This window comes from Electrona antarctica (assembly GCF_951216825.1).
Source record: "Electrona antarctica genome assembly, chromosome: 23".
Classification (NCBI taxonomy): domain Eukaryota; kingdom Metazoa; phylum Chordata; class Actinopteri; order Myctophiformes; family Myctophidae; genus Electrona; species Electrona antarctica.
In genome coordinates, this window is record NC_136804.1 from 10234991 (window position 1) to 10254116 (window position 19126).

Below are 19126 nucleotides of genomic sequence, written 5' to 3' on the forward strand. Positions count from 1 at the left end.
ACCACTGCTCTATACAGTATAGTGTCACAATCAGTTTAACCACTTTAACACTATAGGCTTTAACAAATAGCAGATCTACAAGTTCACAATGTAGAGCTGCTGCTCATTTCTCTTCTGGTGGCCACAAATCGTTCAGATCTTCAACATGAACATGTTTGAGAATCTGTCCTATAGCCTATTCTGTACTCCTGCAGTAAATGCAGACGGCAATTGAGTCACAGCAATGAAGGCAACCTGTGCAATCATTTTGAATGCCTGATTTGTTTTAATGTGAAATCATAAAGAGACACCCACACAATAATGCTAAAGTTCAAGCATGCATGTGCATAACAAAGCTAAATTCATACTTAATTGCCCTGCGCCCCAAAAAGCTTGATATACATGCACGCACAGAGAGACAGATGAAAGTGTAGTCCATTTAATTGTAATGTGTAATTATAAGACACCCACTGCTGTCTGAAAAGCATAAGGTATAGTGATTAGAGCAGTTATCGCTTATCATCACATTATGGATATGAAATAATGACAATGATATCTCCTCATCACTCTGTTCCCATGTCTATACACCGCTCATCACCGTCAGCGTTACTTCTCTGCAAGGGAAGACTTTATTATTCTTATCTTTTGCTGGGTTACTGAAAGCCTGCCCTGCATGCACTTCATCAATTCAATTCAATTCAATTCAATTCAATTCAATTCAATTCAATTCAATTCAATTCAATTCAATTCAATTCAATTCAATTCAATTCAATTCAATTCAATTCAATTCAATTCAAACGTCTGGGTTTCCGAGGCTAAGTCAAGTCAAGTCAAGTCAAGTCACTATGGGCTCCATTTTCGTCACCGCTAAACCCCTTATCCCTAAACTTCTTTGCCTTTTTTACTATTTTTTAACATTTTTGAATAGTTAAAATGGCCAGTCGACAAGCTCACAACGTGTCAATGTAGATTGGCTGGTTGAACTATTCAAAAATGTTTTGCAAAATAGTAAAAAAAAGGCAAAGAAGTTTAGGGATAAGGGGTTTAGCGCTGACGAAAATGGAGCCCTTTGTGTTGAACCTATAGTGTCGGGTCCTGGAACCATTATGGTCCAAATTTACCTTTTTACATGACTGTAACTCAGCAAGTGTAGAAATGGAAACTCAATGAATTGTGCTTCCGTAAATGATTCACACTAATGCTGAGACGTTGGACGTCCCAACTCACATCCCACGTCCAAGCATGATTTGTACTTACCCGCGTGCCCGAACTACAAGCTCATACATGTGTTGTCACACGTTGAGAGCTTGTATATTTCTTTTCATCATGCATTAATCCGTTTGACCAGCTAGCTAACACCGTGACCGCTGGCGCTGAGTCCCATCGATGCCGCGCTGCGGGTCAGAGGCATGGAGGGCACCGTTGGGAAGCGGGAGTGGGGGTGAGAGGTATACGTTATTCATTGATTATTTATTTATTTTCATCTGATTTGGCCAGATTTTGATCTGTAAGAGTCAGCAACATTTCCAGCGGTGCCTGGGGGGATGGAGAGGAGAGGAGATTGATTGCAATGCGTGGGCAGTATCACGATACATTTACTTGAGTACTGTTACTATGTTAAGTACATATTTTGAGTATCTGTACTGTGCATTATTAGTATTTTTACGCACGCACGCACGCACACACGCACGCACGCACGCACGCCATTGTATACTGTTAAAATGCTTTGGCAATATGCAAAGAGGGGAAGGAGAGTAGAGCAGAGCAGAGCAGAGCAGAGCAGAGGAGAGGAGAGGAGAGGAGAGGAGAGGAGAGGAGAGGAGAGCAGAGGAGAGGAGAGGAGAGGGGAGGGGAGGGGAGGGGAGGGGAGGGGAGCGGAGGGGAGAGGAGAGGAGAGGAGAGGAGAGGAGAGGAGAGGAGAGGAGAGGAGAGGAGAGGAGAGGAGAGGAGAGGAGAGGAGAGGAGAGGAGAGGAGAGGAGAGGAGATGGTACCGAGCTCAGCAAAGCTCTACTCTAAATACATAACTAATGTTCCTGTGCGATGCGACCACAGTCCAGGCTCATTTATTGTCTGGATAAAGGCTGCTACTGGACTGCTTCAGCTGGGCGTTATCAGTCACCTGAGCATCCTAACTGGGGCAAGACCGCCGAGGTGGGGGGGCGGCAAATCACTTCCACCTCTCTGTTCTCTTCTGGTGATTTATACTCCGTTGGTGTGCAGGTGTCAAGCTCCCGCTGTGGCCAGCTCACAGCGGGAGCTTGTGTAGATCGGCCATTTTCAACCGAGAATAAATCAGCCATATAGGCTAGACTTCAGAGCACCTGAGCGCATCTCTCTACATCGTCCTCAGACAAGCCCTGCATCGGCGTCTCCAGTCATCTCTGTTCTCCATACATCTGGCCAGCTCATTTATGCTTTCTGCACAAAAAGCTTTCTTTTTTTTTTTTCTTTTTTTTTTTTTAAGATATTTTTTTGCAGCTTACGCCTTTTATTGGTTTTTGAAGGGACAGACAGTAGGCTGACAGGAAACGGGAGAGAGATGGGGGAAGACATGCAGTAAAGGCCGTGTCGGGCTCGGGAGTCGAACCCGCGGCACACTGCGACTGGATTACCAGTCGGGTGCCCAGACGGTTACGCCACCGCCTGGGCACAAAAAGCTTTCTTTAGTACGTCCACGTATGTAGGTGTGGGGCGTCCTCTCGATCAATGCCCGTGTGTTGGTTCCCACAGTACAAGCTTTTTGGCCGGGAGTTCTTGGTGTCGGTGGCAGTGGCCATGCAGCTACCTGTAGTCTCATCCTCCTTACTGTTATCTTCTCTGATACACTTGGTATAATGCCCCGTACAGATGCTTTTTGGTGATGTGGTAGTCCCGGTTGATGTTCAGTACCACACGTAACATTCGGGTGTAGCACCCGTCCAGGGATTTCTGTAGGGCTTGTGTTAGTGTCCAGCATTCACAGCCATAGAGGAGAACGGACTCCACGGTCGCAGAGAAGAAACTGATCTTGATATGTCGGGGGAGGTTAGCTTTCCATACACTGGTCATACCATTAAGAGCTTTCCTCACTTTAAGGTCCTTTTCTGTGGAGCCGACCCATGCGCCTGCACTGGGTATTCATAGTCCCTTTCTCTCTCTCTCTCTCTCTCTCTCTCTCTCTCTCTCTCTCTATCAGTCTCGCTTACCCGCTCTATCATCAGAACAGTGGCGGTGACAGAGGAAGCACAGCTGGTTCCATGGCTCTCCTCTCAGCCTATAATAATGAAACCGCTTCTCCTTTTCAAATGAGCTCCTGTGTATGGGGGAAAAAAAGGTCTCTAATGGCTCTTTTCTACTATGGGTATAGCTAACCCAAAAACCTATACCTGACATCTTCCAGAACCTGTGAAGTTCTAATTGAATACGAGAAGAAGGCACAGTGTGTTTCAGTGACTCGAGAACTTCCGTTCCTGTTCACAAAAAAATGTTTTGCTTCAATGATTTGTTCACCTTCCGGATCGTGGCGTTCCGCCCTCCCCGAGTTCAGTTCGATAACAAAGTGAAGGAAGAAGTACTCAGTGCTGTCCCTTAACGCGTTCAAAGAACGATCGTTCACGAACGCGTTCATATTTTGGGCGAAGGTGAACTGAACGTACTGTATTTCTACTTGATGAACGTCATTGTGAACGCGTTCATTTCTGGCGTGTGTGAACGTCACTTTATCATGTTCAACTGAGAAAGTGTTTCCATAGATCCTTCCAGGCGAAATCCCCGGTGCTAAAACACACCCTAAACAGTCCTTAATATCTAGCGGAAAACCCACCAATAAGTCCTTATCCGACACAAGTTAACTAATCTTTCTCAGCCGTACAATTTCCCTGGAATGAATGAATGAATGAATGAATGCATGAATGCATGAATGAATGCATGAACATTCTAAAATGATGCAGGGCAATCAGCATCATTTCTTTGGTGTGTTTTGTCATGGGTTGTGTGGCCAGTGGCAAAACAAACAAATAACTAAACTGCATCATGGGAATGGGTGCATGGTAATGACACGAGTAAGTTCAGGGAGAGAGACTTTCATTTATTTATTAAATCCTTAAAAAATAAAGGCACTTGCCAGAGTCACGCACGCACACACGCACGCACGCACGCACATAATATAAGCCCTTGGTAAACTCAATGGCAACAATTATAGCCTTACCTGCATATAGAGGCCTGTAGTTGAGTTGAGTTATCATCCACACTGTACTGCTATTTGGCTAAATTGGAATTTGTTTAGCGCAGCTTTGCGCGCGCGCGTGTGTGTGTGTGTGTGTGTGTGTGTGTGTGTGTGTGTGTGTGTGTGAACAGGGAATAAACAGATTTATGGGCAGCTCTGCCAAGTAAAAGGTTATGCATAATTTAAGGCGGATTAGCTTGGGTTGCAGAGGTCACCGGGGTTAAACAGGCGAGAACATACCAGAGAGGAGACAGCAGGATGTCTGCGGGGACTTCATTAAGATGTGTTGCGCATGCACACATGCTCTCACACACACGCACGCACGCATGCACGCGCACACGTACATCGCTCTGTTTGTAAGTGCGTCACTCTTTGTCCTCCATCTCGTGTCTTCGCCATGTATCATGTCCCTGTCATATGCCTGGCTCGTCCATCATCACTGATCACTGTTGTCACCATCGTCACGGTGTCAATCCTGACATCAACAGCTTCGTTCTGTCACATCGCTAAATCCTCTAGTCCAGTGCTTTTATAACTTGTTGTGACCAGGCCGGGCGCACTAATCATGTTGTACGGTATCAATCTGGCAACCCATTCGGTAGGAAAAAAAGTACAACATTCGGGGGCACCTGCTTTTTTTGTGTAGAAACAGGAAGTCAGTTTGGATCCTCCCCTATCTTAGTCCGAGTTTTCATAGACCTGGTTGCTGATTTCTCTCGCACAATCTGGCAACACTGTTAGTGGCACCCCAGTGTGCCTTGGTGGCACACCATTTGGTAAACAATGCTCTAATCTCTAAGCGCAGCATTGTACACAGAGAATAAATTACCCCTGCTATTGTATCTCTATGAAGATGTAATATTTCAGGTTTGTTTTATTGTAAGCCGACCGCAATCACAGCAAGACAAATGAACTACGCCACAATACATAATCCAGTGGGTCACTCACTACCTAGCCTCGGAAACCCAGACGTTTTTATTTCCAGGGAGAAAAAAAAAGTCTGGATAGCGCAAACATCACTCACTCTCTGCTGATTTCTGATCGTCTGCACCTTTGTTAAATTGACACACACACACGCACACATATACACACACATACTCCTCTCTCTCTCTGTCGCTCTAATGAATTAGTCTCATGTCTAGCAGCTGCGCATAGTTTCTGCCGGCGGATCCTGCCGGGAGCTGCCTATGCCATAAAAAGCATAGGTGAGTTCCAGGCTACTCACTACCTGTTGAGGACTTGCTGGATGGTTGAATCACCAGGCAGTGGTTCTCAACCTGTGTCAGAACGCCCAGGGGAGTCCCCACATGATTTATTTTTCTTTTGTTTTAGGGTTATGCATATAAACTGCATTCAAGATTTGTGGCTTTTTGTGCGAAAGGTTCCGGGATTAGCTGTTCACAGACACGCTGTCTGACAGACGGACAGGCAGACAGATGGACGGAAGGATTCACCCAGAGTGCAAACATAATCCCTCGCATTTCAGCTATTGGGGCCTCATGTCAGGGATAATCCAGGTGCATAATCAGTAATGCGAAGATAACAATTAAATGCAAACATCTGTTTTCGCACGCTATCATGTTTTCCCCGAATGTAACTCTTGATTGCGAATAAATTGAAGCAAAATGGACCCGGGGAAATCCGACCCCCCGGCTCTCCATTTGCGAACGCAATGGACACACCTGGCAAACGTAGTAGGCCTAATGAAATCTCAGGGGAAATAATTGCATTGAACCTGAGTTGTTTTAACAGCTCAACACTACAAGTTACGCTACAAACCAAACGCTCCCTGTTTGCACTTGTTATGTCCTGGGACCTGTTCTTGCCAGCTACGTTTATAAGCGTAGACAAACGTTTACTGTATATATGAACGCGCCGTCCGTCTGTTTACCTTTTAGCATTTCTCTGGGTAGAATAGCCCTCCTTCTTCACCAGCAGCGATGTTTTTTTTAAAATCCAGCTCCGTTGAGCCTCCATTATAACCAGATTTTCAAAGCGCCGTATCTCCAAAGGTTAGAGAGCTGTCCATGGGGAGCCGCCGCGCACCCGACGATCATAAATCATTTGTCTGTCTGCCTGTCCGTCTTGTCAGTCAGCGTGTCTGTGAACAGCTAATCCCGGGGCAGAGGCTTTTGTGCTGGTTCGGGACAACCATCTATCCGACGGACTCGACACCGGGTACACCCTGTGGTGGTGTGGAATGCCTGTGTCGAATTTGAAGTCGGTGGGGCGAACGCTTCTCGCATTACGTGGATTACAGACGTACACACGTACGTACGTATACATACGTACGTACTGTACACACATAGACTTGGTGCATTTATAGATAGGGGTCTGGAGGGGTCTCCCCGTCCCTCCAGATTTTATGTTCTTGATTAAACATAAAATGCATTTTCAGCTCAGGATGCCAATTTTAGGAGTGAGAGAACTTGTACAGGATACAGATTAAACAAGTGCAATTGGAAGTGACATCTGACACAAAGAAATGAGCAGGACCAATTGAAGCTGACAAAATGTGTACTTACTCCTGATTGGCTGTAGATTGGCCAGCCACCTGGAAATGTATTGTTCTGTTCGATTTAAAAAGATATTGCTTCTAAATCAGTTTTCTGAAAACCCTATCTTTCTATGTCAGTGGTGCTGGTGCTCAAACTTTTTCATGTCAAGGACCCCCAGAATTTTCTGTATTTGGCCGCGGACCCCCATCTGAAAATATGTTGTTTCCAGTTTCGGGGACCTCCCAGATACAAAGATTTGAGTTAAAAACATTTGCTCTGAAAGAGTATATATGGGCCTACCTTGAAATGAATTAAATGATTTTTAAGATCTCTGGGATTAGGGTCCCAGAGATAACTTACTGAGCCTTACAGACCCGTGAGGGATCCATTTGGAGGGGGGGGGGGGGGGGGGGGGGGGGGGGGCAGAAGGGTTGAAAATTCAATGTACTCACTAACTTATCCTTTATTGTAATAAGAATTTAATTACGTTTTTTACTGTTTAAGTTGCTCTCACTATAGCAAGGCGTTTGGGGAGGGCTGCCTCCAGGGCTCCCCTATAGGGTGTGCTATAGCGTGTCTCCGAATTACTAGATGGTGCTTGTTAAATGATCGCCTTCCCCTGTGACTCTGGTTCACTGTGACATTTCTTCCTCTGGCATGTTGTTGTATGCCTGGGTTCTGTGCGCGCGAGTGCGTGCGTGCGTGCGTGCGTGTGTGCGTGCGTGCGTCGTGTGTTTATGTTGCTCTTGGCGTTGAGCTGAAGGGAAATGTCAGAGTACATCTGCGAATGAACGATATCACCTGTGCCTGGTGGCCTACACACTCCTACACACACACACGCACACGCACACGCACACGCACACACACACACACACACACACACACACACACACACACACACACACACACACACACACACACTAGCAAGCACGCCCAGGGCAGTGGCATGCCAAGCAGCCTGCCAGTTTTGCACCACTGTGAAGCAAGCATAAATATACAGTCAAGTATAAACATACAGTAAAGCATGCATATCCGAACCAAAAACAAGAAGAAAACTACTTGTGATGTAGCCTCAAATTGCTTGCTGATTTGTATTATTAGTTTGTTTGTTTATTTGTTTGTTTATTTATTCCAATTCCCCATTCCCAAATCGGGATGGGATTATGGGATCCACAGAAAAGGACCTTAAAGTGAGTAAAGCACTTGCCTGGAGAGCACTAGTAAATCCACTAGTCGACCTTGTTGGTACTAGTTGACTAGTTGATAGTTTTTGTAGGCCTTAAGATCAGCTAGATTATAGTCACAGTTATTAACTATTATTATTATTATTAGTAGTAGTAGTATTATTGGTATTATTAGTATTATTAGTATTATTATTACTATTATTACATAATAGGTAGGCCTAGTTAAACAACTAGTCGACTAGTAAACTAGGCAACTAGTCAACTAGTAAAAATCACTAAAGCCTCAACGTAGAGAGAGATAATACCATTCATCAGCTTCATTGTTATAATGTTTCAGTTCCACTTTTATCTGCTAATTTATCTACTTCCACTTAATTGGATAAAATTGGTACCCAGAGAGATACAAACAACCAATCTATAGTCTATCTATAGAAATGATTTCTACAGTAGCAGAATGTATAGGGCTATTTAAAACATATTTTAACAAAATAGTATAGCTGCAGCTTTAATTGCTGAGTGAGACAAGCACACACACACACGCACACTGCGGCACACACGCACGCACGCACACATGCACGCACGCACGCACGCACGCACGCACGCACGCACGCACGCACGCACGCACGCACGCACGCACGCACGCACAGTGTTAAAGAAGAGTAACTACAGTCATATCTGCTCTCTTTATTCAACCTATAGCTGTTTCTTTTCCTGGAGCAAATAGAATAGTCATGAAAATCATGTGAGGTGATCTTTATATGTTTCATTATATTAATACTTTACACTATCAATCAAATCATACTGTTGTGCCAATTAATTAGGGGGCCAGTGGGCCCACATGCTGAGAAACACTGGACTAGAAGATATAGAGAATGGCACACAAGGCGAGGAAAGAGGGGAGAGCGGAAGAGAGGAGAAGACTGCAGCGGAGAGGGAGAGGAGGAGGAGACAGAGAGAGAGAGAGAGAGAAAGAGAGAGAGAGAGAGAGAGAGAGAGAGAGAGAGAGAGAGAGAGAGAGAGAGAGAGAGAGATAGGGGGGAGGGGGAGGGGGAGGGAGAATATCGGATTGTTACAGGTGAGTAACTCTGACAGTGTGCAAATGGAACCATTTTGTACACTGCAGAGTTAAATGAGAGCTCCACATTTTTACAGTTTATAGGAAAATGAAAGGGGATACATTCATTGGAGGAGTAGATCAGCAATTCCTTTTCATCTCCAAAGTGTCGGCGCCGGGCCCACCCATCTTACTGTCAGACTTTCAGAGCTCGTTTATTTTAACCAGTTAAACCGCAGCTGTATAGGAAAGCCGAGTGGCTAATTACAAAGTGCCGGGATTTTCTCTGTCGCTTGGGGGGGGGGGGGGGGGTTCTCTATCGGTTCCACGCAGTCCTGCCGCTCCCATCTTAATTCCTAACAGCCCCCCCTCCCCAGGTTCACAGTACAGGGAGGCAGCCATGACAGGCCAGATAGTAGCAGTTAATTATACACACAGTAATTCCACTCTAAGAGGGGACGTAAGACAGGGATTTATATGATGAAAGGGCACAGCTCGTTTTGGACCCTTTGTGAGACTTTTCCTTCCTTGCTGATGGTGTGAAATGTGCACGTGAAATTGTGCATGCCCAACTTGACCCTTTACGGTGTCTAGTTAAGATGTCTTGTTGTTGCCCGGGTCAACTAATGTCCCATGGGGGTTCATTTGGTGACCATTTTGAATCGATTTCCGCGTGAGTGGAGAAAACACTAATTTCTAACACTAATCTATTAAACCAAACAACGTACAATGACAAATATACCCACTTTTCATCGAATTCTATCACCAGGAATCCAATGGAAATGGACATTATACATGTTCATAAAACCATTCTTTATCGGTGCAAAACACAACTTCCAAAACACAATTTCACTTATCAGTATCATCCATCTCATTCATCATCAAAGAGAGATTACAAGCTTGCGCTGTGAGCTTGTAGATCTTCAGCTTGCAACCAAGTGTAAAATGACGTGTCTTTTAGTTCTACTGGATCTCTTGTCCACTAGTCCCTTCCTAACATTTTAGTCTAGTTTTATTTGTTGTTGAAATTGTCAATATATTTAGTCTTAGTTTTAGTCATCATAGCTTAGTTTTCATTTAGTTTCCATTCAGTGAAAAAAGGCAGTCGACGAACATTTTTCGTCCTAGTATTAATCGACAAAATCAACACTGTTGAGCACCAACTGGCTGTCAATTATTTCCCTCATTGCCCAGAAATAACTTAGTCTTGGGGTTTCCATGGTGGCTGGACCTTGCACTATGAATTTATCTGAAAGTCCTCACCTCAGCCTCTCCTGCACCTTGATGGAATCAAGAGTGTTTTTTTGTTTTTTTTGCTCGCTTGGCCCTCTGACAGGACGCACTCATCTGCCACATCCAGCGGGTGAACTATAGTCTAGAGCAGGGGTTCTCAACGTTTTTGGCCGGGGACCCCCGGAAATGCTTTGGCAATGTCTCGGGACCCCCGCCCCGCCCCCTCCCGACCCCCAATATAAATTGACTGCTACAATAACCTTAAACCATTTTGGGCGGGAACCCCTTTTGGTGTTTTAAGCATTGTTATAATTTAGCTATTGAAAAATAGCAGATCTACAAGTAAAGTACCCACCGAGTGGCGCGCTACGAGCTTGTAGGTCTGCTATTTTTGAAAAATCGTGAAAATAAAAATTATTTTTTTATTTTATTTTTTTGAAAATAATTTGGGGACCCCCTAAAATATTTTGGCGACCCCCCGAGGGGTCGCGACCCACGGGTTGAGAACCCCTGGTCTAGAGAGTGGACCGTTACAAGCCAGCAGCTGAGCCAATCTGTTCGACGCCCATAAACCCATGATGAAGGTCAGGGGTGGCAGAAGATGGAAGGAAGGATTTGGGAGCATGTCATGGTCTTCTGGGCCAATTCTGCCCCAATCTTTCTTTGAGCTGTTGGCTGGAAGAGGATGAGGGGGAGTTTGATGCTGAGATGGATGATTGTGATCAGTGAAATTGTGTATAATAAGTATCTGAATAATAAGTACTTTGACCTTGGGTCAAATATACAAAATGTGTACATTTTCTGTTATATCCATTGTATGCTTTGGGTTGGTGTTAATGTGTAGAGAAGAATGGAATGAACCAGGGTACTTTACTTGAGTATTTCCAATTCCCATTACTGCTACTCCACTACATCTCAGAGCCAAATGTTTTACTTTTACTCCACTACAATTATTTGAAAACGTTACTAGTTACTTTGGAGATTTTAATTTTGATTAGAAAGCATACATTAACCACTAAAGCCCTACATCTCGGCCATTTGAAAATAGCCGATCTTGTAGGTCCGATTTTCAAATCGGCTATTTTAAAGATTTTGTACACATTTTAACTTGTGAAATGGGACATTCTGCAATAGGAGTGATGGGCGACGGTGCTCAGGGGTAGAGTGGCTGGATGGTAACCGCAAGGTTGCCAGCTCGAATCCGGGCTCCCCCAGAGATGTGCTGGTTGGTGCCTTGCATGGTTACCGCCGCCATCGGTGTATGAATGTGCCTGAATGGGTGAATGTAATGCACAATCTATGTAAAGCACCTTGGCTTTAGCAGTGATTCTCAACCATTTTAATTTCAAGGACCCTCAGTTTGATATGCATTAGGCTACGGACCCCCATTTAATGGCATTTCTACCTCTGGGACCCCCATTTATATTGTAAAATCATATCAATGTTAATTCATTTAACTCAGAGTTACAGACCCATAAGGGCCCATTTGGTTCCAAACTATCATTTAGCTGGGGACTCCCTGGAACTGCCTCAAGGACCCCTGGGGGTCCCCGGACCCCACTTTGGGAACCACTGCATCAGAGCATCATCAACTCACAACAGATTACACCTGCAACGTTATCTGCTGCTGCTACTCAATGCTCAGACTCTCCTGTTCATTTTTCTCTTCTTCTCTTTCTTTCTTTCTTTCTGTCTTTCTTTCTTTCTTTCTTTCTTTCACGCACGCACACGCGCGCACGCACGCGCACACACACTGCAGGCACATAAACAGTATAGCATTATAGTATTTATCCATCCACGTTACAGGCCGTTGACGTGTGTGTGTGTGTGTGTGTGTGTGTGTGTGTGTGTGTGTGTGTGTGTGATCTATAATTTGTTGTGGAGATAAGTGTGTCCCACCGTGTCTCTACTCATTGTTGTCTCTCCCTAGCCGGCTAGCCCTTTGCGTGCATGCATATGCGCGTGTGTGTCTATGCAAGATTGTGTGTGTGTGTGTGTGTGTGTGTGTGTGCGTGTGTGCGTGTGTGTGTGCGTGTGTGTGTGTGCGTGTGTGTGTGCACTGTGCATGCATGTTTGCGTTTGTGCTGTACTGTATATGCGCCTGGACATTTCATATCAGTAATCGACCTTGAATCTTACCAATAAGCCAGCCATGCGTGTAACACACCAGGCAGCTAATAAATAAGGACTGTAATTTCCGCCTGTTGGGAAGACTAATAATTAGATGAAATGCGTACTATCTCTGCAATGCCGCCTTGAATAAAGCAGTATAGCAATATCATGTGGCACAAATGCACGAGCGCCACACACACACAAAACAGGTGTATCCTACCATGGACATATTGGGGGGGTAAAGTGGGTTGTTAGTTAGTTATTGTCTCCACCAGGCCGAAGGCATGGGGAGAGAGTATGTTTTGCACTCCGTCCGTGTGTCCGTCCTTCCGTCCGTCTGTGAACAGCTAATCTCCGGCACCGTTAACCTGATCGATGCCAAACTTTGCACACACACTCCCTGGATGCCAACGATGAACCTCTGCCCCACATTTTCCAGAACGGCCTGTTATAGCGCCACCATGAGGCAGCTTTTCACATTTTTTACCTAAAACTGCACCGATCTGCGTGAAACGTTGCATGCACACTCCCTAGAGGCCAAGGACAAACCTTTGACCTGCATTTTCCGCATCTGCCTTTTATAGCGCCACCAGGAGGCCGACTTTTGTAAAACAAATTTTTTGATATTACTCCTCCAGATTCTGTCCAAAAATCTCACAAATCGTTACACAGTATCTCTATGGTCATGTGCTCAAGTCGGATCTGTCCGATATTTCATATTCCATCCTAATTGGCTATAATTGGCTTTCACAGTTTGCAAGATTGCCCCGTTTTGAACAAAAGCCTCAAATCATGACCGCAGCATGCAAATTACATGAAATCTTTCACACATTTTCTTACTAGGCTGAGGAATATATCCCACCCTTTTTCACATTGGCCTGTTATAGTGCCACCAACAGGTTGATTTTTGCAAAACACATTTTTGGAACAAAATGCCTCAAATCATCCAATTGCCATCAAAGGCAAACATGTTTATATTACTCCTAAACATTTTGCCAAACATCTCACACAGTCCTATCCTCCTGGTGGAGACCTGTGCCTGAGTTTTACTCCTTTTTTACTCCATTCTCTCTCTCTCTCTCTCTCTCTCTCTCCCCCCACCCCCCACCTCTTCTCCTCCTTGGCATATAGTGCTATTTTCAGTGCACAACGGTGTCAGACTTGCAGTAAGCATGCTGTTGAGAGGCTATATAGTGGTGTTTACTGCCATTCCTGTCTTGTGGCCGCTTGCATTACTTTGGCGTATTCATATTTCTCTCGCAGATTGATTGATCTATATGGAAATGGCGGCTTTATAGACAGTGAAATTAGCATGGGGTATACGGAGGGGCCTGCAGTGCTGACGATCTGTATATGCTGGGGTGCTTGACAGGCACACTCAAGGTGCCCCCCTCTGAAAATTTATAGCGATGGAAGCCAAAGCTCGTGCTTTCACACGACCATATAGGAGCCATGGAGAAAATATAACGGTGCGTACCGCGTGTACGCGTTCAGGTAATTCACGCAGAGTTTCCTTATGCCCCGGTGTCTTATGCCGGTATCCATTATGGAATGTTATTCCCTGCTCCATAAATGCATAGTAATCCGCGCATGAATTTATGCAACGCGCTCTCTCCTTATCTAGCGCGTGTTCTGTCAAGCTTGTGTCATAACACAACCCCCCCCCCCCCCCTCTCTCTCTGCCGCTCTGTCGTTTTCTTTGTATCTTTCTGTTGCTCTCTCTCGTTCTAGCTGTCTTACTTGTCTTTTTTTGTCTTTCCTCTTGTCTTTCTCACCTGATTTGCATATTCATTTCACAGTGCAGCCTTATAATAATATGCGTACAATTGTTCCCGCTGCATAGCGACAAGCCCAAGTGCAAGCCATAGTGCCACACACACACACACGCACACGGGTGCACGCACGCACACACGCACACGGGCGCACGCACGCACAAAGGAGTCACGGCTAGATTACATTGAATCATTTTACATAACAGCGTGAAAGCCCTTCATTAGACAGCATAATTAATGACAAATTCCTATAAGACGGCTATTGAAGAGGAAACGGCCTTGTGACGGCTATAATTTCAGCGTCCTTTGACCTGCCGAGGGGATTATGTCTTCTCAGGCCTCCTCGGTCAGGGACGTGCACACATAGACATCAAAGGGGGCTTCAGCCCCGGCCCTTTTACCCGTCTGTAAAACAACTGCCCTTTCCAGACCACAAATGCAGCATTTACTATGGTGAAAGAAATGCAAATGCTACTGCTTTCCATGCCATACCGGAAGGCAGCATTCAGGAGAATTGCTTTTTTTCCCCCGAAGTCTCCTGAACTTGAACACAGTATTTTGCGTTGAACACATTTGCTTAGAAAGCCATGTCGTATGCCCCGAAAATAGCTGATCTACAAGCTCTCAATGCGTCACAGCGCGACACGTTGTGGGCTTGTAGATCTGCTATTTTTGTCCAAAAGTGCCCTCTTAGGGGATTTCAGCCCCTGCCTCTCTAACGCTCTCTGCACGCCCCTGTCCTCCTCGGCCATGGGATTATAACCGTGCAGTGTTGATTTCGTCGACTACAGCATTTCTTCGCCGACTACCTTTTTTCACTGACGAAAACTAAGTGGAAACTTACATGAAAACTAAGCTATGATGACTAAAAGTAAGACGAAATATATTGACAATTTCGTCAACAAATAAACTAGATGGGTGGCTCTGATATGTAGGGGCAAGTATCACAATATTTATTGGCCTCTGGTCTTGTTCACTCATAATAACGGCATGCCCAAGAGAGCAACGGCAGGTTCAAAGGCAGTCTGCTGTGGGTTTGATAAACATTTATTTTATCGATGTAGCCAGCCTGTGACATTGTTTTAAAAAAAAATTAAAGACATTCTTGACACATGCATGGCCATGGACGGACGCATGCACGCACTGGAACACAGCTTATTTTTTCAGCCTGAAAAATAACATTTTTGGACATACAGGTGTTCCACAAGACAGCGACGATATGCTAATTCGTAATTACACTGACAATCACTGGTGTGTAGAAGTCTAGCTGTGTTGATCGTCGCAGCACATTGGCTCGCCAAGAGCAGGCATCAAAATCCTTCTAACCCACTGCTGCACTGCGCTATACTAAGCTCCCTGGCTCGTCAAATTGCACTTCACACTTCGGGTGTTTAATTATGCGAGACGAGATCTATTAAAAAAAACACCTTTCTCAAATTCTCTCTTTTTTGTGTCGTTGTTTTGGCTCGGTAGGCCTATGACTTGATCTGCATTTGACATCCATCGACATCGTCTATCAAGTCACCCACCAGAAAGCAGTTATCTGGCAACGATTTAACTTCTTTCTTTTTTTTGTGAGAGAGGGTGTGTTTGTAAAGTGATTTAGTTCAGTTTTAAATTCTGAAGGATACTCTAGCCACTCTATAGCCGATCTACAAGCGCACAGCACGTTGCAGAGGTGATGTGCCTGTGGGCTGGTACTGTACAGTATATGTCGCCTATTGAAACTCCTTCTCACCATATACAAGGCTATACTGTAGGTCCGGTCTCGCTCCACCGTACATCTCCAATCTAATCTCCCCCTATGTCCCAACTCGCTGCCTGAGATCATCAACCAAAGAGATTCTAGATCCCCAAGTTTCATTGCTGAATGAAACATATCCACATTATCGGCTATGGCTTATCCATCTGAGAATAATTTCCATGATATCGTCGCTGTATGGGCGGAAACCTCTCATATTTCAACTTAAATAACCCCTAAATGAACTCACTCCTATGACGCATCGCAACATTAGTAGCCTATACCCTGTCCCGAAACCTATAACCCTAACTGCATGCAAAGCCACGTTGTCGGACTAATGTGCAGTCGGAATTATACAAGGGGATCCGGATTAGCTGCCGATTAACTCTCATAGATCAGACCAGCATTATAGTTGCCTCATAAACATACAATACTGTGCACTTCATATACAGCAACTCTCTGACTTGGTGAAAACAACATTCAAAATGATAACTCTCCCTCGATCTCTCTCCCTCTCCCTCTCCCTCTCCCTCTCTCTCTCTCTCTCTCTCTCTCTCTCTCTCTCTCTCTCTCTGTGCAGCCAGCATCGTGCGGAAGCAGCAGTGGTGTGAGATGGTGCCGTGTCTGGAGGACGAGGGCTGTGACCTGTTAGTCAATAAATCTGGCTGGACCTGCACACAGCCCGGGGGGCGAGTCAAAACCACGACGGTGAGTGAGTTCCCCCAAGCACCCCCAACACCCCCCCCCCCCCCCCCCACCCTCTCTCTCTCTCTCTCTCTCTCTCTCTCTCTCTCTCTCTCTCTCTCACACAGTTTTTTCAATTCCAAATGCTTTATTTGCATGAATAAATGTCTTACACTGCTGAAGCATATACTGTAAACAATAAGTGAATAACAAACAATGAGACGATGGTGGATTATGTTTCTTTTATTTTAGGGAAGAATGGGCGCTTTCTTTCTTCAATTTCTTTATATTTGTCACGTGGTAGAAGAAAGTGCAAGGGTCCATTTGGCTCCATTTGTACACTCGGAGTTACAGACCTTTTTTCCATTTGCACACTCTCACACAATCCTGTAAGGAAGCCCCCTCTAGGAACCCAGAGGGTCCCTGGACCCGACTTTGATAACCATTCGCCTATAGGGGACCCATTGGAATCTAAACAGTAAAATGTAGAGTTTAAATCCTCAGTACTCAGGATTTCGCAGCAGTGTTGAGTTTTGACAGCAAATCTAGTCTAATATAAAATTCTATTCGATACAGTCGACTAAACATCATCGGGATTTCATTTTAGTTGAGTAAATCCAGAGTTGATTTTGTCGACTAAAATGTATTTTGGCAGGCCTTGATGGTGTCTTAATGCCAATCTAGAAGGTGACAACGCATCGCGCTGCAAAGCAATGTGAGCTTGCATTGTAAATCTGCTATTTTCAGAGTGCAACTCCCAAGGTCAACCAACCATCAAATGACGTGTCCTATAGTTCTACTGGATCTCTTCTCCATTAGTCCCTCCTTAACATTTTAGTCTATTTTAAGCTGTTGACAAAATTGGCAATACATGTAAGTAAGTAGTCTAGGATTTAGTCGTTGTTTTAGGCTGTAAGACAAACATAGTAGACACACACACACACACACACACACACACACACACACACACACACACACACACACACACACACACACACACACACACACACACACACACACACACACACACACACACACACACACACACACACACACACAGTGTCCCTATCCCTTGCTGGAACGCTACCAGTCAGCCTGCTGATTTTGAGTTGTTGATTTATTGGATGGCAGATGTGTGTGTTTTGTCACTGTTAAAGCGATCCTTGGCAGCCCTGGCTCAGAACAAGGATTGATGGGATGTTGCTGATACACGCCAGTAAGCTCTCGGTCGTTTTGAAGCGAAACAGATGTGATTTTTCTGATTTAATATCAAACAAGATATCGTCTCATGTGGGGTGGATAAACCTCATATATCTGAAACTGTTACGTTTCAGCATTCAAATAAAAAAAGTAGCAAAAGTAGCAGATCTTCAAGCTACAAACCACCGGTGTAAAGTAACTAAGTCTACATTTACAAACAATACAACCAGGTGCTCGTGCTCACACAAGTGGCGAAAAAGTATGAATTGTGCTCCAGGATCAAACAGGATAAAACATGATAGAACTGACATTCCGGGCGCTCAGTAGTAAAAAACAAATTGCAAACAGCCTTTATTAATCACAAGGAAAACGGCAACATGCAGGGATGTCGCTGACTATTTCATTGCCCTATGCGCATATGTTTGTGCTGCATGCATCTAAGGGTTAATCTTGATTTTTGTAGCTTTATAACTACCACCTTTGGATTCCCTGATGCTGAAAATGTAGGTTTAGCAGTTAAAATCAATATTCCAGCTTATTTAGAGGCCGAGATATTACAAAATGTACATTTTACAGTGGCCATCTTGTAAATTCCAATATGGCCGCCACAGAAAACTGGGCAAATGGGAACATTGATTTTCTGATTCCTTACACAATACCCTTTCCAAAAATGTATAGTTTTGCAACTCTTCAAAAAAACTAGACACAAATACATAGTGGAACTGACTAGGAGTAAAAATACAATATTTGCCTCTGAGATGTAGAAGTAAAAAAATAAAAATAAGATATTGGAAACACTCCAGCAAAGTAGAAATTCCTCAAAAAAAAAGTATAGGCTACTTAAGTAAATGTATTTAGTTACTGTCCACGACAGACAACACGCCTAGAGTTACTTTTGAAACCGTAGCCTCACATCATGGAGTGGAGGAGAAGGAAGACAGCTTCATTCTGTCGTTACCTGCAGTGCTAAACAAACCCTCGCAGTCTGCACGCACGTCATGCTTGCGCTGCGTGTCATGATTTCCGGGTGATACTTTACAGAATGCAACGATGCATGGGATCGATCTCTCGCATGTCTCGAAGCGTCCTCGACCGCACGCACACTTGCGTGGAACATGTTTCACTCTGCAGGTGGTGGCACAGGGAATGAATGCTTGTCGGGAGGAAACCTCATAACTCCAAAATGTTCATTTTTCAGGAAATCAGGAAATGAAAAATATTATTTTTTCAGGAAATAAAGAAAACCTTATATTTTTAAAACAAAGCAATACAGCCTCATCAAAATTGGTATTGTAACTTTATATATTGTCAATTACTTCCATGAGAGGGGGAGAGGTGGTGAGTTAGTTGCTTTAGCAGATATGTTGAGGGTCCAATGGAGTTAAGAGGTTTTGTCCAAAGGACCTATTTTACTACTTTCCATTGGTTCAATATTTTCAAAACAACACACAAACGTAAAGCTTG

The 19126-nt window shown here is 44.4% G+C and overlaps 1 protein-coding gene across 1 annotated transcript in view; it reads left to right on the forward strand.

Moving 5' to 3' along the window:
- The window catches only part of tafa5a (TAFA chemokine like family member 5a), a gene marked incomplete at its 5' end in the record, with an annotated part of 107800 nt that overhangs the window by 81365 nt on the left and 7309 nt on the right, over window positions 1-19126 (forward strand). The window contains one exon of the mRNA XM_079494048.1: window positions 16359-16486. Coding sequence (XP_079350174.1) covers window positions 16359-16486 — 128 coding nt within the window. The remainder of the gene's footprint in view (window positions 1-16358; window positions 16487-19126) is intronic.